At 42.8% G+C, this 24,306-nt stretch overlaps 1 protein-coding gene across 3 annotated transcripts; it reads left to right on the top strand.

Moving 5' to 3' along the window:
* Positions 1 to 2,740: 2,740 nt before the first annotated feature.
* SINHCAF (SIN3-HDAC complex associated factor) lies at positions 2,741 to 23,603 on the top strand. 3 transcript variants are annotated; one of them, XM_074939379.1, is made up of 7 exons: positions 3,444 to 3,461; positions 5,104 to 5,179; positions 15,371 to 15,518; positions 17,477 to 17,576; positions 18,503 to 18,629; positions 19,741 to 19,891; positions 21,030 to 23,603. In XM_074939379.1, exons 3-7 carry the CDS (start codon positions 15,391 to 15,393, stop codon positions 21,190 to 21,192), a joined length of 669 nt encoding a protein of 222 aa, XP_074795480.1. In that variant the 5' UTR covers positions 3,444 to 3,461; positions 5,104 to 5,179; positions 15,371 to 15,390; the 3' UTR covers positions 21,193 to 23,603. The 3 variants fall into 3 exon arrangements, with proteins under 3 accessions (XP_074795461.1, XP_074795480.1, XP_074795471.1); XM_074939360.1 differs by lacking the exons at positions 3,444 to 3,461; positions 5,104 to 5,179 and adding an exon at positions 2,741 to 3,034; XM_074939370.1 differs by lacking the exon at positions 3,444 to 3,461 and having other exon boundaries at positions 4,936 to 5,179.
* Positions 23,604 to 24,306: the final 703 nt, after the last annotated feature.

Raw genomic sequence — 24,306 nt, 5'->3', positions numbered from 1 at the left:
ATAAGAAATATGTTAGGTCCTCCCAGTGTCCCTTTGGAGGTCTAATCCTGCTCTCATTTAAATCAGTTGAAGTTTTGCCATTGTCATCAATAGGAGCAGGGGTAAGCCCCAATTCAACAAAACACTTAAGTATATACTTAATTTAAAGTATGTGCTTACCTTATTTGCTGAATTGAGGTCTCAATTATAATTATATTTAAAATGTCACTGGCAGGTTAAAATATATTTGTTAAAAATCCTCATTTCCTTAGTAGTGTTGTTAATAATACTAGATCATTAAAAGCCAAAGAATTTTAAAAATCCAAATTATTTTTCAGATATTTGAAGTTTGTGTATTTCATCTTGGACAACAAAAGCAGGCTAGTCACTTTCACTTTTGGATCTAGTTGCTCTTATTTTTGGTTTCTGTGTACTGTAATTAACCCAATTCTGCCATGTTTAGGTTGAAAATATTGGAGGAGAGTATTTAAATCCAAACTAAAAATGGTTTTGAGTGAAATAAAAAATCATAAAGTCCATGTTAGGTTTTGTAATTTTAGTTTGAACAAAACCCAACTTTTGGGACTAAAATATATGCATATATTTTTTGTAATATTCATTATGTGTCAGGATGCCTATAGCTTGGTATAAATTTTTTCCCCATTATTTAAAAAAATTAAGTAAATAAATAAAATGTTCAGTATTAGGGTTTGATTCAAGGGTAAGATTTTAAGGGAGTAGTTTATAGTTGTATTTCTAATTTTATGTAATCATGATGCAGAGTGGTATATGACTGTCACACTCTGTATGGCATGTAGAGCTTTCTGAAGTAATAGCTATTTTTAAAATGAAATTGATTTCAATATAACTCTGCAGATATTGTAACATGGGGCAGCTGCTCCTGAGCTGTGCTAACAATGTGAATGAGGAAGATTGCAAAAAAGTGAGTTTTAAGTGTCTCATTTGAAAGGTAAAATTGTTTTAGCTATTTTATTTTTTAAAAAATACATTAAAATGAATCGCACATGCAAAAGTCTTTCCTCCTCCTTCTGCCAAAGGGCATAATCTTTCACCAATGAATTTGTGTGTTTTATCACTGGTGTCAAAGGTGCAGAATCAGTCAGAAATGAGTGAGAGACTCGAGGGAGAAAACCTGGGTTACATTTTGCAAAAGGCAAAATGAGGAATAATCATCAATGTTGCTTTTTAAAAAAAAAAAAATTCTGATGTGCATGTTTTGCCATTAAATCTTTAAAAAAGGAAAAAACAGAGCACCAAAGGTACTGGAACTAGGGGTGCTAAGGATGCTGCTATACCCCCTGGATTGAAGTGGTTTCCATCATATACAGGGTTAACAGTTTGGTTCAATATCTCTCAGCACCTCCACTATACAAATTGTTCCAGCACCTCTGCATAGCACACACTATTTAAATGTAATATTAATACATTTGCCCTGAGAAATTATGAGAAAAGTCATGCTCTAGCTATAGAAAAATGACAAAGGTCACAAATACATAAACGAAAAAGAGGAAGTAATTAAAAACTAAATATCTATTATTTTAGCAAAAAGAGCTTTAAGCCATATAATAATTATTTACTAATAGTTTAAACCCATTAAAAACTCCACACTCCTGTGCTATGACTAGGGCTCTTCGGCACAATGATGCAAGTAATAATAATAACAATTTGACATATGTAGAGCCACATTTGTAGTAAAAGGAATGGAGTCCTTTTGTCAAATCTGGCTCAGTCATGGGCTCACCTGTCTGACAAAGACAAGGGCTTTTTATGGAAGCCAAACCTCTAAATTCACCAGAATGTTTATCACAGAAGTTAGGGCCAGAACAAACATACTGCCACACCTGACTAACCTCCAACTTTTAGACTGAGATTTTGGTATGTGGGGAATTTCTCAAAACTGTCTCCAAAATCTTGGACTTTTGGTAGTGGTGCTCAGGTTACAGGTGCAGTGCCGAGGAGGTATCCAGGTCCAAATATGAAATAGATGGATCTGGATACGCAGAGGTTCCCAAAGTGTGGCTCTGAGAAAACCAAGTGATCACAGAGTATTTACTTAACTTTCCTATGATTACTTTCTAATGTAAGCAATTGCTTTTAACAATCTCTATTAACATGCAGTCCATTTTTCACAAAAGTTTGGGAATCCTGGGCCAGAGGTGCAAGAAGGCAGCTGAGTTCCTGTTTACCCAGGCCCAAAGGGGGCAGACCTCATTACTGTCCTTTGAAAACAAAAAGGGGGGGGGGGCAGGTATTATTTTAGACAGTTCAAAAAGTTCTGACACTGTCAGTTCTTTTTCAAATGAAAGTGAGTAAACTAAGAGTAGCCAGCCACGGAGTAGCAGTGGTGGCTGGTTCCTCAAGGGAAAAACCTCAGGCTTTTCCGTTTCCCGTTGTAGGCAGGTATCCACAGAGCCTCAGCAATCCCAAGAATTTCACTTGAAAGATAAGCAAAATCCTCCCGCCCAGGCAGCCGTGAGATTCCTTTACCACACACCCAAACGCCACAAACACAGAACCCCCCGCTGAAGTGAGTCGTGAGCGAGCGTGACATTTGGCAGAAGGTCTCCTAAGTAACTTGCAAAGGAAAGATTTGCAGCACCTGGCCCCGTCCCCCCCGGGCACAGCGCTGCCGCAGCAGCACCACTCATTGTTGTGATTCCATTTGCTACAATCTCCTCCTACTCCATTGCGAGGGGGCGGGGAGTGGGTTGTTTGCGTGAAGTCATCGCCACCGTCACAATGGGCCGCACCACCCCCGCCTCCCAGGCTTCCCGCGCGGGCCTTTCTCCCTTAAAAGGACAATGGGGCGCGCATGCAAAAGAACTCGATTGAGTAGAATTGAGCCGTGGGAACGACGCTTGCGCAGAGAGAGAGGGGGCGGAAAGCGAGCTATGCAAATGAGAATTGACTCTAGGAGCAGTTGCAAGCAGACCTGGGGAGCTGCACGACGAGGTTGCGGACTGCGCAGAGGAGGGGGGAGCTCATCGCACACAACACACCACGCTATTGATTTGTTGGGGGCTGCAGTTCAGAGGTAAGTGATTTAATTTTTGTCTCTGTGATTTTTTTTTTTCTCTAAACCAAAAAGTGAGAAACCTCTTTGGTTTCAGGTTTTTTTTTTTTTTTTGCTTTTGCCAATCAGCCGTTCTATTCAATAAAACAAGTTATTTTGGAGGCTGTCTTTTGCTGCAGGGAAAACACTTTCCTGTCCAAAACAGTTTTGACACCCACTGCCCTGTGTGCGGCATCGATTTTTTTTTCTTTTTTTTAAAAAAAGAATAACTTGAGAACTATAATTTTAAAAACTAACAGTGTAGTGAACATGCCGATTGCATTGTTCCAGATCCAGCTTCGCACGGGGACTTCCCTTAAAGTGAAATCAAAATGTTCTCTTCCAAAGAGGGACGGCGAGTTTATTCCTGAAGATATCACTGGAAAAGTGATCCCAGGCGGTGCTGTTGGTTAGAGAAACTGTGTACCCAGTTCAGGGTGTTACCGGGAAATATCAGTTTAAGGGACATTCTTCCAGGAGCCGTAGTAAGGGGGAGTGTATCAAACCGTCGCTTCGTGAATGTTTTGAGTGGCTCAAGAACCCTTTCTTAGTGCTCTTTGTAATGAGGTGGAAGCTGGAAGATGTAATGTTCCTTCCAGTTTGTAGGGTCAAGTTAAGTGATTTTGAAAGAAGAACGTGGCCTTGTTTGGTTTATTGGGGGGACTGGAGCTGAGATTAGCTTGGCCTGGTGTTGGTGCTGCTTCCCAGGTCCGTTGCGGCCCTTTACCGTATGCACGCGGTTTGGTATTATTTGCTCAGCTTGGGCGAGAGATACGGATGTGATAATGAGCAAAAGAAGGAACCCGGACGCCTAAATCGCTCGGGATTCCAGAGCCCGTTTGGGCTTTGGAATGGTTACGAGAAAAACGTTCTATTTTCGAACGTTCTCAGGGACCTTGTACATTTATGTTACTAATTATACACCTGTAGCTTTGTTTTTGAGCGCACAGAAGTTGTTGCGTTGTGAGTGGCAGGGGGCAATCATCGCAGGGTCAATGTACGTTTTCTCTCTCTCTCTCTTTTTTGGGGTGGGAGGGAGAGGAATGGGGGAATTGTTCTCTTGATTAGGCTTGTTTTCAGAAGGGATGTCGGATTTAGCACTCAAGTGACCTGAAATGGACCGAAATTGTGTGTGTGTAATCTGACATGACATGTGCTACTAGGTGCGCAGGTTGCAGGCTTGCTTTAGGTTTTAACCTTTTCTATTGTAAATACCTTGTTATCAATCAGAGTGGAGTCCTGTTAGAGTCAGGACAGTGTGACTTTATGGTGATGGCGTCTTGCCACTTTCAAAGCAGAGTGCGAGTGAAAGTAACTGCTTTTTCTTGTCTCCTCTTTGTAGTTAAACTGTTTCCATGTCGAACGCAACGAAGTTTAACTTGTAGTTAAAGTCTCCGTTTCGTGGGAGCTTGTTTTTTCTGGTCGATCAGGATTCTTACTCGTTAGCGTGATCTTTAAATATCTTAATGCATTCCGCAAAACAGTCGACATATCCTTGATGCTGCACGTAGGCAAAACCAGGCTGAAGGGAAAACAAAGGGCTTGCATGCGCTGCAGGCAGTGCAAGCTCTACAACTGTGTGCCTGCAATCCAGTCTGCTCGCCGAAACACGGACTGTTATTAAACCACAGGGAGAGGACGGCTGGCGGGCGAGTTAGGGGGCAATTGATGCGAGAGATTCGTGTCTTGGGGAAGTTTTGAGCTGGACTTTTTGCGTCTGGAAGACTTTTGGGGGAGTTAAAGTTTCTGTGCACGCACGCTCCTGTAGGTTACCACGCTGTGTGCAGGGAGGCGGCGGCGGCGGCGTGTTTGTGTCTCTAAAAGCATGCAGGAGAGGAAGCGCCTTTCACTTTTCGGCGTAAAAATTGCAGATTATTCAAAGCCTGCAATTGCCGCTGCGCTGGTACCGAGCGCTGCTTACTGCTGGGGCTTGGTGCGGACTCTTTAAAGGGCTCTTTGCCCCGGTTCCTCTGCCGTGTGTGCGTCTGTTTATGGGAGGTCTGTGGGTTTCCCTTTGAAGTCGAACTGTTGCCATGTTTGAATTACGTCAGGGTGAAGCCATGAGGAACCAGCTCCAGCCTCCCCGCAGCAGGAGCAGCAAGCGGCGGCCGCTCAGCGTAGGATGAGGTGGGTGAAGGGCCCTGCTGGACACCACGCGCGCTATGCCTGGGAGGGAGGGTGCACCATTCAGGAAGTGCTGCCGAGCGAGATGGTGCGCGCGGGGGGGGCGTTTTCGCCCCTTTTGTTCGGGCAGAAAACGCTGTGGAGTAACTTTCACTCGGGGGGCTTGGCCGGCGGCTGCAATTTTCCCCGCTGCCGTCACGCCCCTTTTCCCTGCCAGGGGCGCAGCCGCTAATGCACCTTCACCACGCAGCCTGCGCCGTGGGAGACCGCGGCAAAGTAGCGTGAGAGGGAAGTGCGTGACTGCACGCTACGTGTCTCTTTTCCATGCGTGTGTCTGTGTGTGTGGTCGGCTTCGGAAAAGCAGTGCCGGCGACTGTGACCCGATTTCTCTCCACCTAGATTACAGCCAGCACTCGGGGGAGATGGCTCGTGGAAATGTTCCCTTTCCCCAAACCGCTTTGCCGGAGCAATCCGTCCCCCGCTCCCTGCCTCCAAAGGCTGCCAGTCCTGGGGGAGGGAAGACTTTTTTTTTTTTTTTTTAAAGCAAAATTTAAAGCGAGGTTAAATTGTATCGACTGACCCAAATTTGCAGATAAAGAGTTAAAAGGTTGGGGCTGCCTATTTAAATATCCTGCAAACGTTGCTGGGGTCTGATTACAGTTTCCATGCTTGCCAGCTAGGGACTCTTCTGTGTTTCTAATGGCTCCTGTGTTAAATTTTGCCCCAGCCCTGAACAATTATGAACGGTGCCTTTCCCTTATTAAATGGCAAGCCTGGGCATTTTTGCTGAGTCCTCGTGACAGTGACTGTGTTTTGCAATGTGCTCTCAGGAACAGACGTCTGTCTCCCCTTAGCACGCTTCATTTTCTCCTTTTTAAAATCCTCTCATTTACCTCTGAAAAGGACTTGGTCCTATGCCAGTGGGTGCCTGTGACCCTCATGCTTGTTGTCTACCTGATCATCATGGCCTCTTTGAAAAGTAGGTCGTCCTTGCTGAGGTGACTGGGGGTGGCTGGTCTTTGTTCCAGCAGGCAGTGCTTTTAGTGAGCTGTTGTACGTTGGTGCTGAATGTCCCGCTGATAATTTTTTTCCCCCTCCCTCTTCACCTTAACTCTAGTTCCTCCCTGGTTGGGGCACGGCTGAAAGACAAAACTTTGCTTGGGTGTTCCTTTTGGTATTGGCACTGGGCAGGCTGCAGGTTAAACATCTGCAGTGAAATCCTGGCCTCACTGATATCCGTGGGAGGTCTGCCATTGACTTCAGTGGGACTAGGATTGCAGTCCTGGAGAAAAATTTTGGTGTTCGGGTTTTTGTTTGGTCTAATTTTGACGGCAAAGTCATCTTCAAATTATGTGATTCAGTACTCTGCATTAACTGGCAGTGTTGGTCCAATAACTACATAGTTTTCCATTTTGCCACCAGTGTGTTCTGCGATCAGATTTGGAGTGTCTCTTTACTGCAAGGGTTTTTTTAGGCAGAAAAATAACCACAGAACTCCTTTTTTGTGATGCCCCACTTCATATTATCATGCCCATTACCAATATCTCTTCAGGGGGTTGCCAATTTAGTTGTGGGTTAAAAGCTGAAACAGAACTTCAAGTTAAACTGATTTGTTTAATACAAAAAAATTATGAAAAAGTGTGTTAATAATTTGGACAGGCGGTAGCATTTCCAGACAAACATATTTATGCCAAATGACATAAGTGTCTGTCTCTCTTTTTTTCTTAGTATGTTCATCCCCAGTTGTATTTCTGAAGGGATTTCTCTTATGGCTCTTCTTGTTTACTTCTTTGCTGTATTATGTAGTAAGCAGTGATTAAATCCTGAATTCCTTCTGTATCCAAAGCTTCCCCTGACTGTCTGTCTCTCTGTGGGGGAGTGTTTTGTCATTGCCCCTACACATATTTCCACCTCAACACCTAGATTTTTCCTCTATAGATTGGCAGTCCTCTGGGTCCAAATTACATGATATTATTTATGAATACAAATGAAGAAAACTCCATAGTTTCACTTATTTAACATAGTTTGGCAAGCAGTTGGTCCATAACATGATCTAATTGCTTTGAGGATTTTAAACAGCGTAAACCAGCTGACGTATGAAGTGTTGGAAGATGGTTGTATATGCTTTATAGCATTTCATAAGCGAGTTTATTACATATGCAATATGAGTGGCCTGATCTGAGACTTGTATGTTTTTTTTGCATTTATAGAATGTGTCTTTCAAATAGTTTCTAGGTGCATTTACAGTAAATAACTGGGGAGTGGGGGAAAAGAACCATTAAATGTTACAAGGCCAGACTTTCAAAATTGCTCAAGTGTTTAGCATCCACAGCAGGGGCCAAAGAGTATACTAAAAATGATACAGTCAGAAATGTTTTTTCTTTTCCTTTAATTGAGTGCTGGTGAACGGTTATAGGATGACACCCATGGAGCTCACTGTCTATCCAGACGACAGCACTGCCACTGCTTGGGCTGTGCTTGGTACATATAGCACTCCCTTCGAAAGGTGAGAGGCTGTTCGTAGAGCATGTGCAGCGGTATTGTGGCTTGTGCATAGCTAGACCTACTGTACAAGGTCTTACGGGGTTTTTTAAATAGTTGGAACAGATTTCATGAGATCCAGAGTACAGTGGCTGCATGAGGTTTCTGACTGGCTTCAGTAATGTTGACAGGATTTGGGGCCTGATCCAAAGCCCATCCGAGTAAATGGGAGTCTTTTTTTCTCCCTCTGACTTCTGTGAGCACTGGTTTAAGTCCTTGGCTCATAGATAAGGCCCTATTGTCCTCTCATTAAAGCTGATGGCAAAACTGCTGTTGAAGTTAGTTGTGCAGGATCAGGCCTTAGGTGACAAGTGGTGGAATTTTCAAAAGCACCTAAAGACATTAGACCCCTAGCACCCACTGACAGTCTGTGGGACTTGTGCTCTGAAGTCCCTCTGTCACGTCTGAAAATCCCCCCCCGCCCCCCCTCGGGCGTGTTAGTTGGCAGATGACTGTCACTTGAGAGCCTAACGTTTATGGGGTTTTACAGAAAAAGTCTGTTATTTACTAGACAACTGTGTGTGAAAATGTAACTAAAATTCACGTGAATTAAACTAACGGATAACAAAACCACCTTTAAAACCGTGACAGTCTGGGGCCTTTTATGGTACATGCTGATGCTGAGCAGTTCTCCCTCTGTCACCAAACTGTTAGCAGGCAGACAAGGGGGTGGGTTCCCATGTGCTATGTAATCATTCATTTTTATCAGCACTTTGTGACTTAACACATTGTTACGCTGGATGAGATTAATAGTTACTAATATTGCCAGTTTCCTTTAAGTCTGAAGCAACGGTTGTTAGCGAGGCTTTTCACTGTTGGAAAGCAGGTGCCAGAAGAAACAGTAAGTATGTGGTTGGAAGAGGTGGTTTGAAAATTGAGGGGATAACCGGAATGGAGGGGCGGAACTCCATTTCACAACTCTCAAGACGGGCTCTCCGATTACCAGATAATATGATAGTGTTGGATCTATCAGCTCAAAGCCCAAAGGGGTGGGGTGGGGGGGGATTAGATTGCTCAACTAAAAAGGCGTTTGTTTCATAAGTAAAGCCCTTTAATTTTTTTTAACACAATTAAAAAAAATCTTCACTGAGCTGCAGTCTCCTCTCAAGTGTACTACTCCTGCTGAAATAGCCACGAGATATGTAACGATCACAAGTGCTCATGACAGTGATTTGTCAAATCTCATGTAAAAGACTGCACCCCAGACACGCTGCTGAGCCATTGGTTCATTACTGACTCAGATGAGCGTCACTAACTCCACTCATGCTGTGCCTCCTGGTTTTTCTTGGAGATCTCCCATGCAAGGGTTGACTGGAGGTGACCCTGGTTAGGTTATAGGAGGTGATAAAATCATGGCTCAGGTTGGAAGGCTGCAGATGGAACCTCCCCCCATCACCACCACCACATTTTTTTCCCCTCTGAAAATCCCTGGTTTTGTGCTTTGCACAGCCCTTGCCAGCTCTCCTGAGGTGGCAACTTCTTACAAAAGCACCAAAGTGACTTAGGCACTAAGTTGCATTTTCAGAATGGCCTAAATAATTTAAGTGCCTCTGTCCCACTGAAAATCAATGAGATGGAGACATCTAGGTGACTTTTGAAAATATTACCCATAATAGTTTTGACACAGCCAGTACACTACAGGTGACTCAACCACAGTAAAGAAATGTCAACCATTCTAATTTCATGACAGGGCCATGGGTTTGCCATTGCATTTGGTATATGTTAAAGTTTCATTGAGTTCAGTGAAACATCACAAGCACAGCATTGTTGCAGAGGACTAGCTGCACAGGAGTTAGCATACATGTTCTTGGAGGTAAAAACTTTCCAGGTGATCCAGTTTTAACCGTTCTAACTTTCCCTGGGCCTCATTGATCATAAAGTACAGCGTTCACAGGGTGAAGTTTCATTATAAAGTGCCAATACAGTACTGACTGCAGAGTACACTCGAAATATTTCTTCATCTTTTCATCAACACAGGTAGTGGGTTTTTTTGTTTTTGTTTCGGAGGTGTGGGGGGTAGGTGGGCAGATATTAAAAGAATTTATATTTTTATATATATGGAGTTTCAAGGTTACAGACGTCAGATCCTAGTCTCCTCATTTTGTACTGGAACACTTTTACACTGGTATCTCTCCTTATGTGAAGATTAAAATAGCATTTTTTGTTGACACTAGTTTTCTTGGAGCCTTTCCACTTCAGACACGTTAAAATACAACTGGTTAAGGCCCAGTTTTAATTTTACAACTCTGTAGCGAAAGTCTCCTTTTGGACGACACACCTTTTTGGGGTGCGTGATTTCTTTATCCAGATTCAAAGGCAGATCCTCAGCTGGTGGAAATTGACATAACGCCATTGATTTCAGTGGGACTATACCAGTTTATTCCAGCCAAGGGAGAGGCCTGAAGCATTTACTAGGTAGACTGGCACCTCAGCTCATGGCATCATAGGCTGTTTTGGAAGAAGCCGTTGTTAACATGTGCAGGTGTGCATTCCAGAGCTTATGGTCTTTCCTTTATTTCAGTGTCTTTTAAGAAAATACTCTTGGATATTTCTCCGCTTTATCCATGTGCGGTAGAAATCAGCGTTGTGAGATTTTGCTGACAGGAGCAGTCTGCATCAATATGTATGGGCCAGATCCTCAGCTGGTATGAACCAGCGTGATTCCATGGACTTCAGGGCAACTATGCTGCTTTACACCAGCCAAGAATCTAGACCATTGTTGTGGGTCAGAGGAAGAAATCCGGCTCACAGCATGGTTCCTTCTTCCTCCTCTCTGCCCTTCCAAGTGAAGAATTTGGGCTGCGCAAAGGGTGAACGAGTGTAGGGCTGGAGCAGGGAGGCAGGAATGGAGCAGGTGCCGAGTGTTTGGAATGCCATCCCTCTGCCTTTCAGATAAGCTGCTTTTTTTGTGAAACAGCCAAGGAATGTTTCTCTGCAAGTGTCACAAATTTCAGGTTTTTCTTTTTGTTTGGGTATAAAAATGGAATTACGTACGTTTTTGAGTTCATTCGTTTCTATTTTGGAGGTGTCTTTCCCTTCAGCCTCAGTGGTCAGGAAGAATGCGGAAGAAATCTGGAAAGGCAAAAGGAAATAGCTACCCTTTCCCTTAGAAAGCAACCAGCCGAACAACAATAAATCCCTGAAAGTTAGCTTCTCCTTCCCTTGGGAAGATTAGAGTTCAGGATTCAGGGTTTATTTCCAAGTTGAGGATTTCATGCACATCTGACACAGCAAGCGTTTCTCCATGTTTCTGCTTCTCTTGCAGATGTTCATGTCAGCATCAACTTTTGCAGAGGGAACTCTGATCCCCAATTCTTGTCCTGACCCATCCATAAGAGGCAATAACTTTGTGTGTGGTGTAGGCTAGCTTTGTGCCCAGCCATGCATAGATGTGCAAGAAGTCTTTGCTTCCCACCTTCCCCTATCTCATGGGCTGACCCCAGATCTGTTAGGCAGAAGGGGCTCTGCTTCCTGAAAATGTTTCTGATGATGCTAGCCTTCTGCAAAGGGGTGGGGTGTTGGCCCTGTGGGGCCCCCCCCACTCAGCTGGCAGAATTGCAGAGGAGAGGGCACCCTGCATCCTTTCAGATTGTGGCTGAGTTGCTGCTGAGCAAGAATTCAAGTAGATGAAGTAAGGGAGTGCAGCTCCATCTTCTTTGCTAAAAGCAAAGGGGGAAACTCCCGCAGGTCCCCCTCCTATGTGGCTAGTACAGTGAGCCCTCCCACACCTGCTTTGGTCTACTTCAACCACTGCTCCTGGATTACAAGTGTGTTTTTCCCCCAGAGATCCAGGAGGAATCCTGCCTTGCCTCTGCCAGAATTCCTTGCTTCATAGTATCCCCTTCAGACTCCCACATGGCTGGTAGGTTAAAAGACGCAATCTGATGATGTATAAGTGGATTTAATAGAGCAGGCCAAATCCTCAGCTGGTGAAAACTGATGTAGCTCCTTTAACTTCAGGGGAGTTATACCCGTTTACAGTCATTCAGAATGGATACATTTCAGTCGGCATGTTCAAGGCCAGATCCTCAGCCAGTGTAGATGCCATGCCGATTTGCACTAGCTGAAGATCTAACCCAGGGTTTCTCATTTGGGATCATAAGATACAAAACTTTAAAAGATAAATCTCTTTTAAGGTCCTAGTTATGCAGTCTTTAAGCATGCCTCACTCCCATAGAAACTAGGTGTCAGCAATGACTGGGCACATAATTTATGGCTTAGAATGGAAATGAAGACACTGCTTTAAGTATAGCAATGCTGGTCAGCGCCCTTAGACTCCAATGGGATCTATATTAGCTTTAAATTCATCAGCTGACAGTATGTTTAGTGTATAGTGTTCAGATGGCAACTGTGTGGATTAAATGTGACTCTGCCCTGACGCCTTCCATTTACAACACTGCATTTGGACACAGTTGTCAAAGAGAAATCTGTTTTACTTGTGGTTTCTCTAGTAACTTTTTCTCAATCCAAGAATGACGTATGGTGATACTGTTGCTGTCCATTCATCAGCTGGGAAACAGATGGCACTAGTTTTCCTTCTATTGAAATTTGGTGCTGAAAGGCTGTGCCTGTGAGAATGGAAGCAACAATCCCACAACAGAATATTTACTATAAATATCTGACGCCAATCCTTGTTCAAGTGTTAATTGTAAAATGGTGATTCTTGTCCCACTACAGTATAAATACTGGGTATTAACGGAGACATTCCCCATTTCCTAGAGACTCAAGCTTACAAATGTTCCCCAAGTGAACAATCGAGACAAATTTCCAAGACCGGTTCCATGCCTCTCCTGTAAAGATAAAGGTGTTTGCTACATGGGTTATTAGGTTCACCAGTGGGACAGAAGTACCAGCAGCTAGTGCCAGACTTTGTAAAGTAAAGCACCATGCTGGAGGCTAAACGTTGAGTTGCCATAAACGAAACCTAAAATAACTGTTACAAACTTCCAGGTGAATATAATCGCTGACCATCTCAAAAGGCTTGTTAAATACCGTACTGTCAAGAGACTGTCCCTTTTTGAAGGGGCACATTGAATGGTAACAAAATATATATATTCTGCATGTCTGCTTATATAACTCCTTAGTGCCTGGAGTCGTGTGTGTGTTCCCCCCCACCCCACGCCCATTTAAAAAAAAATGCATCTTGTTAATCAAGGGAGACTAACTGGACCATACTTGGCCATGTATAATGCCCATTGTCTCTACATTGTCATAATGGGAAGACAGACTAAATCTTTATTTGTGTTTTGTCTTGCTGCCCTTCTTATCTTCACAACTCACATTTCATGGAACCAAATTTTCCTTTCTTTTGCCAGAAATTACCCAGTACTTCAACTGGCTAAATGCCACTGGAGACTTATTTGTGCAAGAGCTGAGTAGTAGTTTTTGAGTTTAACCAACCCTTGACAAGCCATTCAGGTCACTGGCCAGAACACTCGCCCAGTTTTCGTCAGGTCTTCATCCTGCAAAGTACTCCTGGATGGCAGAGGGCCCTCTTGCAGTGAACCTGGGTGGCTCAGACGTGGTGGGGCAGGATTTTGGGAGCCTTTGCTGGAGATGTGCACATCTGTGAATGGCAGAGCCCAACTCATGGGAGCTCCTGTGTCAGGTTAGCACACCAGAATTTGAGAGAGGCTGGTGGATCAGTGGCTTCTATTCTTCCTTCACAGAAGTGAGTGAGTGGCTCAAAGCCAAGTGCAGCCCTGAGGCTAGAGTGATGGCTATGCAATGGGCTTGGTTGGGTGGAGAGTGCAGTGGAGACTGCTTTTGTTGTAACCCTGGAGGAATTCCTCAGCGTGCCTGCTTGGGCTGTGAGCAGGAAGCAGGATTTGGGCCTTAGGCAATTTCAGGCTGTCTTCCTGCAGAGTCAAGAAGGCAACGCTTTGTAAGTCGCATTTGAGGACTTACCTCCTGGAGTGTAGGGGCTTGAAACCTCATCTTTGTTGAAAATGAATGCTTGGATTCTATAGGCTCGAATGGTGAAGTCCCTGAGACCTGGCAGGGAGTTTCCCCTTGCCACTGATGAATGGGCAAGTGGTTTGGTCAAACCCAGCTCTTTGGAGCCTAGATTCTGTATTCCTATGTGTTTGTACAGCATCTAGCACAGAGGAAACCTGAGTCTGATTGGTGGTGTTGGGTGCTACTGCAGCAGAAATAATTATATTTTGGTGTAGTTCATTAAACCAGGTTAAACCATTTTGTTTAGTTTTAAGCTGCTAAAAAAACGGTTACTGTTTAGGCGGTTTGTGTGAGAGTGTTTTGTTTTATACAAGACTCCAAATCCTGGACTTCTCCATTGGGGTCTAGAAGTGCTGTTGGTTAGCTTAAACCCTACTGCGATGTCTTCCTCCAGATCCTTTAAAGAGAGCCATAAGAGCCTATGTGGGGCTGGAACTACTTACAGTGGGGTGAAAGCCCTCTACACACAGATGAATAACACCAGGCCTAGGCTGTCAGTTTGCAGCTCTTTCGCAGCACCTGCTAATTTGCCTGATTTTCCTCCAAATAATCTTCTGGTTTATGATGGAGTCTCTGACAGTGTAATCACCTGGTGTCTTGGTTTGATGATGATAAAAAAAAAAAAAATTTCTCAGACATTATCTTGTTTGTGTCACTTTTTTTTTTCTGGTTCTATAAATTGACTCTGTTGCAGCTGAGAGATCCTGCCTGTTGAACCTTCCTGCTACTAAGCAGCTATTCCTTTTCCGTGTATTTTGGCTGCTTGCTGTCCTTGACGATAAGCAGCAGAGGGCAAACCATGCTCTCTAAACAGGGTTGTATAAGCCACAGTTACAACACTGTTTAAAAGAGAACTCCTTTTTGGAATGGTACCTCTGTGTTTATGACAGACTAATTACAATTTTTGGATGGCCTGTAAAAATGCTTGTTTTGCATTAAGGCCCTGAGCCAGCTAATAGCTTAAGCATGTGTGTAACTTTGAGCACTGGAATGGAGCTACTCAAAGTTTAAAGTCATCATGCATGTTAAGTGCTTTGCTAGATCAGGGCCTACGTACAGTTCCACTCTGGAAAGTAACTGGGGGGGGAGGGCAACAATGTCTTGGGGCTCCCCTTTTATTGTTTTTGAGGGACTCCAAAAATTGAGCTTAGACATAAAAAGTTGTTTTCTAACCGGAAGCCAACAAATACCTCCGATTGCACATTACCTGCATCCATAATGTACTGCAGTTTTACTGGTTGTGGTATGCAAGCTAGAGAGCCACAGCTTAGTTTGAAGAGCTGGGCAGTTAGGAAAAACTTGTAGACTGAATGCATTTGCTGTGGAGTCACTGAGGATCAGTAAACGGGGAACCCCCACCATGTCCTTTCTAGAGTGGCTCTTAAGAGTTGAAGAATTTTTTTATGTGACCTTGTTACATGTCTGGGTTTGCTGAATACCCTCTGCTTTGGGGTGCAAGAGACATCAACTATTTGTGCTTGACAAAGGTAAGCATATTCTGAACACCTGTCCTCCTAAGAGGCACTGCAAAATAGTGACACTCCGTACCTGAGCAATTCTCCCTGGACGTTGCTTGTTCTGGACTGTGATGTAACATCCGTTTTCAACGTTGCACACGAAGCTGCTCCTCCCTTTAAATTATCCTTGAGCTGTATCGTGAAGTGATAACACTGACCGTTTCTGCTTGTTCTGCAGGCTCCAGCAGAGAAGAAAAGATGTTTGGTTTCCATAAACCAAAGATGTACCGGAGTATAGAGGGTTGCTGTATCTGCAGAGCAAAGTCTTCCAGCTCTCGTTTCACTGATAGTAAACGATATGAGAGAGACTTCCAGAATTGCTTTGGGTAAGATCCCCTGCTATTCAAAATTGGCGTTACATTTTAGTTGGTCAGGATTTCAGTCTCTAAGCATCTAAAAGTTATCAGCCTCACTCAAAGCGAGGTACTGAAGACTCTGTCCAGAATCAGGCCTAGTGTAGTCTTCAGCTTCCTCATACTTCTACCATGAGGGGCAGGCAAAATTGGGCCAGATCCTCAGTTGGTGTAAATCAGCACAGCACCATCGACTTCAGTCGACCTCAGCTGAGGACCTGGCCTATGCCATCAAATCAGAGTGGAAACACTTTGCACTCGCTTTTCACAGGTGTAAATTGCTGCACAAGGTGTAAAAGAATGCAGAGGTCAGGCCCATGAAGTTTTTCTGAGTTGTAAAACCTTAGATAGCTAAATAAATACTTTTATTTCTTCCCTAGTAAATATCTTTAAAAGTCCAAACAGGTTTTGTGAGTAGCTGTCATTGTTCTGGATAATCCTATCAATCTGTGGGAATGTTGCCTCTCTCAGTGGGGGGGAGGGGTCTACTATCTTAATGGTAGTTTTCCAGCCCAATGCTGTGTAAAGTAAGCCTGAAGAATTTGCTTTCCTATTAAAAAGCCATTAGAAATTAGGAAGTTTCAAACCCCTGGTGAGGGACATTGTATTACTTAAAAATAATTGAACAGTAGGTTTAACAACTCTCTTTAGCATTTTGGAACTACCTTACAAGAACCTTGAAACTCTTTCAATCTTACTTTGCCTCACCAGATTGTCAAAGAAGCAAGTTCCTGCTTGACAGCTCCTAATTATTTTTTATTATATTTAACACTTTTTTTTTTTTTAGTGATTTACTTTGTAATTAGCCATAGCAATTAGAATCTCTCTCTTGTTGCACTAACTTTTCATAAGTATTTATTCTGGAGAAATGTCCACTTTGTCATATTTCTCCAACTTCCCCTTCTCCACCCAGTTTGCTTAGCTATCATGAGATTTTTTTTTAGGCCACAATCCTGGGAAGACTTATGCCTGTGATTAATTTTACACACAATTAGTCTCATTGGCAACACTGGCACTACTCACATGTTAAAAATTATTCACTTGAGTGATTCTCTGTAGGATCAGGCCTCTCTCTGCTTTTCTTGTATTTCTCTTTGTCTAGAAATGATTTTTCCCATGAGTCTTTATAGTGACTTCTACTGACTGCTGTCGTTTATTTTATTTTTTTTTTTAATGTAAAGCTGCTGCATATCTGCATGCTTGCTTGCTGCTGGCCTTGGCTAAAGGGAGGCTGTGCCACAGTCCACTGCATTTTTATTTAAACTGGAGTTTTGAAGCTTGCAGTATGCTATATGCTTTTATTTTTATGCTTTACTCAGTATGTTTGGCAAGGTGGAACCTGCAGTCTTGCACTGGGCCATCAAAGAATGGCTTATCTAACCCAGACACGTCATTCACTTCTATAGTATTTCAAAGTCCTTTATTAACTATCTCCTCCTTTAAATCTTTTTGGAATGATTCAACTGTAGGGGAAACATTTTTTTTAATAAGCTTATTGAAAGCAAACAAGGGCAGTTTTCATGCCAATGTTTACAAGTTGTTGGGCTGTGCACAGAGCACCTATAGAGTTCAGCAGGAGTGCAGCGCATGGAACTCTTACAGGATCAGAGCTTTTATTTGAAATTATATGAAACGTTCAAGAGCCGAGTGGAGTGTTCATCAGATCAGTTAGGATTACTTCAAAATGAACTTTTAAAGGGATGAGGTTTGTTCTAATACAGTTGGGCCAAGATTCTCCAAAGTGTTGAGCACTTTTCTGTAGGGTAAGCACTTTTTAAGGTGTCTCAAGTTGGACATTCAAAAAAAGTGAGGTACCAAAAATCACTAGTCACTTTGGAAAATCTTTGGTCTGAAAATCTGTTGTCGCTGTCTTTATACTAATTGGGTTGATTACAAGAGGCTAAATAATAAACAGGGTCTTCTCTTGTCAGGCTCCATGAAGTCCGCTCAGGAGACATCTGCAATGCGTGTGTCCTTTTGGTGAAAAGATGGAAAAAACTGCCAGCAGGATCAAAGAAAAACTGGAATCACGTTAGTTGGCTATTTTTTCCCCCCCTCTGTAATTCATATTTCCCTTCTATCCACTCCACTAGAGAGATGCTGTCAAGTGTTCTTTCTTCACTCCTCAGCACCTGTAAAAGCTGCTCTGAACTTTCTGAAGTGTAGCTATTCCCTGCCTTCAGCTGGCTTACTTGTGCAAGATACAAGTGATTGTTGGAGACAGTTCTCTTCTTACCCCCTCATTTTCTCACGCTCATAAATTTCTCCAGAATCCTCCCTTGAGACTAAACATTCCAGACTTGGCCTCAGCCTAAAGATGATTTTGGTTTGGAAAGTTTGAACAAGCAAGGTGACTTGCTTCAGTAACATATAAATCAGCTTGGCTTAGTGAAATACTTAAAATGACTGTGTGACACAGTCATTCCCACTCTCGGATTTGATATATTAATCTGCTCTGGCCCTGCGGTTGAAAAGAGAGACAGTGTTTTTTTGTTGTGTTTTTTTTTGTGTGTGTGTGTGGAGGGTTTGGTCATCAATCTTTCCAGGAGAGATTTTGACAGTAACAAGGGAGCTAAACCTGCCGTTCATTGCTTGGGGCTTGCCTAAACACAGAAATTAATGTAAACTGATTTTAAAACCTGCGGAGGCACTCTTCTGTTAGTTTAAATGACCTTAATTTAAAGGTGCGAGCTAAACTGAAGCCTTTTATACACAAGAAAGTTGCAATGGTTTAACTAAAGCTGTTGTTTTAAACCCGTTTTACTTTCTCATGTAGACTAGGCCTGATATAAGCCAACTTGAAATGAGTGTCAACACACAGAGTCGTACAAGTGAACTAAATTGGTTTAAAATAACAACTTTAATTAGACCAGAGCAGCTTTATCTGTAAGTCAGGCCCTAACTCTGATAGAGAATTGTGGGCAGAGGGAATTAAATGTATCCATGCTGTCTTTCAGGTGGTGGATGCAAGGGCTGGACCCAGTCTTAAAACAACACTGAAACCAAAGAAAATGAAAACTCTCTCTGGAAGCAGAATAAAGAGCAATCAAATCAGCAAACTGCAAAAGGAATTCAAACGGCACAGTAAGTGGACATAGAGTTTTAGGAAGGCAGTTTATTGCCAAAGTAGCTAATTGTTAATTGGGCTAATTGGATACTGTCCAATGCATCCAGTTTTTTTAATGAGAAAATATATGGTGTGTTAACCCTTTCATCCTTGAATTGTTTGAGGGTGGAGTTAGGAGGAGTTGGGGGGGGGGGGGGGGGGAATGTGATGTACATCTGAGCTGGGTGGCTCAGGGTGGGGAAGTTGCAGGTGCCAAGAGATGAGTTGGATTGAGGGAGAAAGCACTTTTATTCTAAGCCCCTGATTTCAGTGATTTGGAACTGTCCCAGAAAACAATTTCTTGGGCAGAAGTTTCATAGATGCTCGATACTGAAAAGACCTTGTAAAGTTATCACTTTTGTGTAGTGTAATTTTAAGTGTCTCAAAGGATGGATTTTAGCCACTCCTAGGCAACAACCGTGATGTCAGCCCCATTGTGCTATTCACTGTACACACCCGCAGTCAGAAACAACCCTTGCAGTCCAAGGCCCAGATTGTGCAAAAACTTACCTGCACACTTAACTTTGCACATTGTGAGTAGTCTCACTGATGAGCGTAAGTCTTTGTAGGACCAGAGTCCAAATGGATAAGAGAAATGCAGGGTGATGGGAAGGAAGTATTATCCCCATTTTACAGATGGGGGGAAAATGAGTCCCAGAGGGCAAAATCCTGGCCCCATGAGAAGTCAGTAGTTTTGCCACTCTGTGGTTTTTGTTTTGCAGTGGGGCCTGGATTTCACCCAGGAGATTGAAGTGACTTGCCCAGGGTCGCACCAGAAATGTGTGGTGGATCTAGGAACTGAATCCAGAGCCTTCTGAGTGCCACTCCATGTCTTACCCCAAGATCATCCTCCTCCTTCATGAAACATTTCCATAATGTTGACAAATGATCATCTCTGAAACTTTGAAAGTGCCAACTGAGAGAAGCAATTGTCAGCTTTTTTTAATATTCTCACTGGCCACAATAGTGCTGCTTGTATCAGACTTTTCCCCAGTCTGGGGGGAGGAAAGAAGCTAGTTGCACCCAATGGATTCTTCTGGGTTTTTTTTGTTGTGTGTTTTTTTTTTTTTTTTTTTTTTTTCCCTGTAGACTCTGATGCCCACAGCACCACCTCAAGTGCCTCCCCAGCTCAGTCTCCCTGTTACAGTAACCAGTCTGATGATGGCTCTGACACCGAGATGAGCCCTGGATCCAGCAGAACACCAGTCTTCTCCTTTTTAGATCTCACATACTGGAAAAGGTAAAAAGCAACAAAACACACATCTGTGCAGCCAGCAATTCATCTTAATTACAAGGCTTTCTGTTCTGTTTCCTCAGCAATTAAACAGCATTCGCAAACAGCTGGTGACAAACATGGCATTTTAAGGATGTGGCATAAGTAATTTAACAGTACAGAAAGTATGGGTTTGGATTTGGACTTGGAGAGAAATAATGGTTTTGCCTTTTATTTGACGTTTGGTCTCTGCGTACCTAATGTCAGATGCAGTTAGTTCAGAATGTCTTGTTGACAGTTAGACATTTTATAACTGACCATGATTATGGTCAGAAGAAACTTGGGGGCTGGAGAAGCTGTAAGATTTTTCCCAGTGTTGCAGAGAGTTTTATGGTTTTGCTACACACTGTAAATGCAGCAATCCTTTGTTCAACTACTTTTCAAATTGAAATGGCTGTGATTTCATTGCCTAGCTAAATTCATGGAGAATAGGTCCATCAATGGCTATTAGCCAGGATGGTGTCCCTAGCCTCTGTTTGCCAGAAGCTGGGGGTGGGCGACAGGGCATGGATCACTTGATGATTACCTGTTCTGTTCATTCTTCTGGGGCACCTGGCATTGGTCACTGTTGTAAGACAGGATACTGGGGTAGATGGACCTTGGGTCTGACCCAGAATGGCCATTCTTATGTTCTTTAAGTTGGCCTCTTACAGGTACACTTTGTCAAATACAGTTCGGCAAAGAAGCAGCTGTGCGTGTGTTTGTGTTGTTACTTGAGGTAGCAAAGTAGTAGACCTACACTTAGGCTGAGATGATTTTTAAAACAGTCTAGTGGATTTCGCGCACACGATTTTGTTTATTTTTCTTATTGGCCTTTTTTCTTTGTGCTTGTGGTTTTGTTTTGTGTGGGGGGTGGTGGTGGTGGTGTTTTATGATGGAAGGAAACTTCTTCCAGAACTGAAATGGGTCTGAATCTCTTAGGCCCCATAAAAATGCTTATCACCATGATATCCAAGTGGCCCTGGAGGTTGTAAACTGTAGTGTCCTGGTCATATTAAAATAACTTTTTGTGTTTTCTGTAACTAAACTTCTGGGTGTATATGTATGTTTAGATATAAAATTGTGTCTGCATTTCTCTTCCTACCCCAACCTTTCCCTCTCCCAGGCAAAAAGTTTGCTGTGGAATAATTTACAAAGGGCGTTTCGGGGAAGTCCTCATAGACACTCATCTCTTCAAACCTTGCTGTAGCAATAAGAAGTCAACAACTGAGAAGCCTGAACAACAGGGACCCCAATCTCCAGCCATCTCCAACCAGGAAGAATGGTGACTTCCTTGGCTAACTGTAGGAAGGTGTATACAGAGCCTCTTATTGTCCAGAAAATGCTAGAAAGTGACCCTTTGTTCACTATGGACACCTGCTATGCTGCCAAAAGACTACTCCTTAGAACTGTTTTGGTGTTTTTACTGCTACGATTCCACAAACTGTCAAGCCAGTTTTTCTTTTCAGGAAGACTACATAATATTTAACATACCATGGAACACTTAGCAAAGCTGAAAGCTGCTGCGAGGTTGTCTTTAAGGGCTTTTTTGTTTTTGTTTTCCCCTACCCATCCCTTCCATGAACAAACTTTTGAGGGTGGGTTTTGTTGTATAATAAAGTGTATGTAGTTAATATTTCTGTACTGAGAGAAGCAGTGGTTGTGTCAGGCATTTTTTAAGTTGATAAACACCCTCCCCAACCAGAGAGAATATTTCATTTGATATGTGTGATTCAGTGACATGGACTTATACATAGACGTTTTTAACTCTTTACAATATTTTCATTTGTGTGTATTTTAAAAGGTGTGGAGAGCTAAACCTGTACTACTGACATTTTAACTAAGACAAATAGTTTCATCGTTCCTGTATGGCAAGGCCAGGTAATGGCAGACACCAGTAATGTGAGCAATGCTAGTGCAAGACTACCTAAATGTTAAATATTCAAGAAGAGTGGAGAGGGAAGGCACACTGTCTACACATCTGTACAGAACCTCCCAGTTCCTCCTTAGCTAAGAACTGAATGCAGTAAACCAATAAATGACAACCCAAAAGCAAGCACTGGGGCTTGTGCAGTACTGGCATGTGATTAGATTGAGAGATGGACCATGGAGGCCGCCTTGGGTCCAGATTAGGTGTAGATTTGGGGTTGGAATTGTTGAATTCTCACAGGATGCTCTCGTACATTTTCTGCCATTTCTAGGCCCTTTCCTGGTTTTGAACATGACACAGAACCAAAACCATTGTGTGGGGAGGGCCAGCTTTCTGTCCCAGGAATTGAAACAAAACAATCCAAGCATAAAATTCAGTGGGGTTCAGATTCCTGTTTTGGACCCTTCCGGTCTTGTGAACTTTATGCATGTTTATACTGCAATCCCAGGGTGTGATTTAGTCCAGCTAGCTCCAGTACCAGAGCAGTGAAGCTGTGGCAGAGTGACTCCACAGGGCTGTCCAACTGAGTGGCTGCCCAGGATGCTGGGCAGCCTTGTACAGCCCTCACTGAAGCCCATGCTGCCACAGCTACGCTGCTGTTGGTACCCGAGTTAGGTAGAGCAAAGCTAGCTGGGTACGTCCATGAGCTGCAGTCACACCCTGTCATTGCAGTATAGACATGCCCTGTGTATTTTACACACACACACACACTCCCTAAAACAACGCTTCCGTGCACACTGGACCTATTGTAAATTCTGTAAGTGCTGTTAAAAATTACTCCATTCTAAATAGAGGCAGCTCTGTGTGCATGTGATTGGCTAAACAAATCCTATGCACATTCCTGTAAAACTTATGTGCAAATGATTGTGGCATTGCTTTATGCTCCGACTTTGTCTTTAGGGTAAAAAAAGCTTCCTCAATGAGTGTGCTGCAGTTTTAGCTCCTGGTTGTTTCATGTTACCTTTATGAAGAAGTAACTTAAACAATGTGGGAAGTGGACTTTTTTGATCTTTGGGGATGTTCTGCAATGGGATGCTAGAAACTTGAGTTTTCTTCTGTTTGTCTTTACTATTAAATTTTGGTGGGAAGGCTGAGGGTTGGTTTGTAAGCAAATTTCAATGCAAGCTCACTTGCTGAAAGGCAAACATTCAGGGGATGAAAATAGAGCTACAGAAAGTTATTCCCCAATCCTCCCCCACCCTCAAAGCAGAAAGTTAGTGTTGGGTTTTGGGTTTTTTTGTTTTTTCCCTTCTATTATATAAATGAAATTTCTTAGTGGGATGTCAGGGAAAATGGAGATTTGTTTTAGTCTTCCCTCTTTTTGTTTTTTTCCCCATAAATACATTGACTAAAATCTAAAGGGAGGATAAAACTACGTAGTGTACCTTCACCTGCAATCAAATGGACAGTTAAAATGGCTGCTTTGCTCAGTCTGTCTCCAGAGACTCATGCAAGAGTCTCAGCCAGCTGTATCTACACACCAACTTACAATTGAGTTAGTCTCAATGATTTTCTATACTTATTGCTGCAGTACTGGTGGTAGGATGTGCTATAATGTGGATCATCTCTACTTCTGTATTTATTTATTTATTGCTAGACTTCAACCATAGACTGCTTCCCCTCCTCCCATCTCTTCCTTTCCCTGTAGTAATGCAAGATGAACTGTCTGTAGTCATGCACTTTGTATTAATGTATTAGAAATCTATGGAACCTGTTTTGTACTTTTTTATACTGTCCATACACTTGTAATCCAAACTTTTTTTTTTTTACTAGGGTAATGAATAAATTTAGACTTATTTAGAAAAATAAAGCATTTTTCTTCTGGATTTGTTTGAACTCTGCCCTGTAATGAGATTTCCTGACACAGCACAGCCAGTGCATGGTTCATTTTAAGCAAGCTTACTAGAGAAGAGACTGAAAGATAATTCTCTGCTCTGAAACAAGGAAACTCTTACTGAACTTTGGAAGAAAAAAGTGGGTCAGGGAAAGGATGCAGTGTCTAGACAGATAGGGTTGGCTCAGTGCTTGACTGGCAGAACTTTCCTTCAGGGTTGGGTTTGTACTTAGTAGGAATCCCTGTGCTGGAAACTGGTGGAGTTGATGATGCTTTTGAGTTCCCAATATGCTTGCAATCTGTATTGCTCACCAGGACTCAGAGGCCAGCTGAAACAGCATTAAGGGTTTGAAGCTAAGGCCCACGTCCTCAAAGGTATTTAGGCACCTAACTCACATAAGTTTCAATGGGCGTTAAGCATCTAAGTATGCTTGAGGACCTGGGCCTATTTGATGGCAAAACTGTTGAAACCTAGAATGTGGTGATCTCCTGTTTTGTGGGAGGAGAATTGGGAGGAGACTCTCAGTTGGTATGAATCAGCATGGCCCCATTTTCTTTAATGGATTTACACTGAGGGTCTGGCCATTTTGTGTTGTATAAAAAAGAGAATGATGGAAGTGAAACAGTTGAGTGAAAGTT

The sequence above is a fragment of the Natator depressus genome, chromosome 1, assembly GCF_965152275.1.
Source record: "Natator depressus isolate rNatDep1 chromosome 1, rNatDep2.hap1, whole genome shotgun sequence".
In the NCBI taxonomy this organism is placed as follows: Eukaryota; Metazoa; Chordata; order Testudines; family Cheloniidae; genus Natator; species Natator depressus.
The sequence above is the reverse complement of the archived record's forward strand: the minus strand, read 5'-3'. Positions and strand labels throughout refer to the sequence as shown.

Excerpts from the sequence above, each read along its gene's own strand:
- SINHCAF (XM_074939360.1), top strand. The coding sequence starts at position 15,391 with ATGTTTGGTTTCCATAAACCAAAGATGTACCGGAGTATAGAGGGTTGC. Across the intron at positions 17,577-18,502 it reads CAAAGAAAAACTGGAATCAC|GTGGTGGATGCAAGGGCTGG; the intron begins GTTAGTTGGCTA and ends GCTGTCTTTCAG. Across the intron at positions 18,630-19,740 it reads AAAGGAATTCAAACGGCACA|ACTCTGATGCCCACAGCACC; the intron begins GTAAGTGGACAT and ends TTTTCCCTGTAG.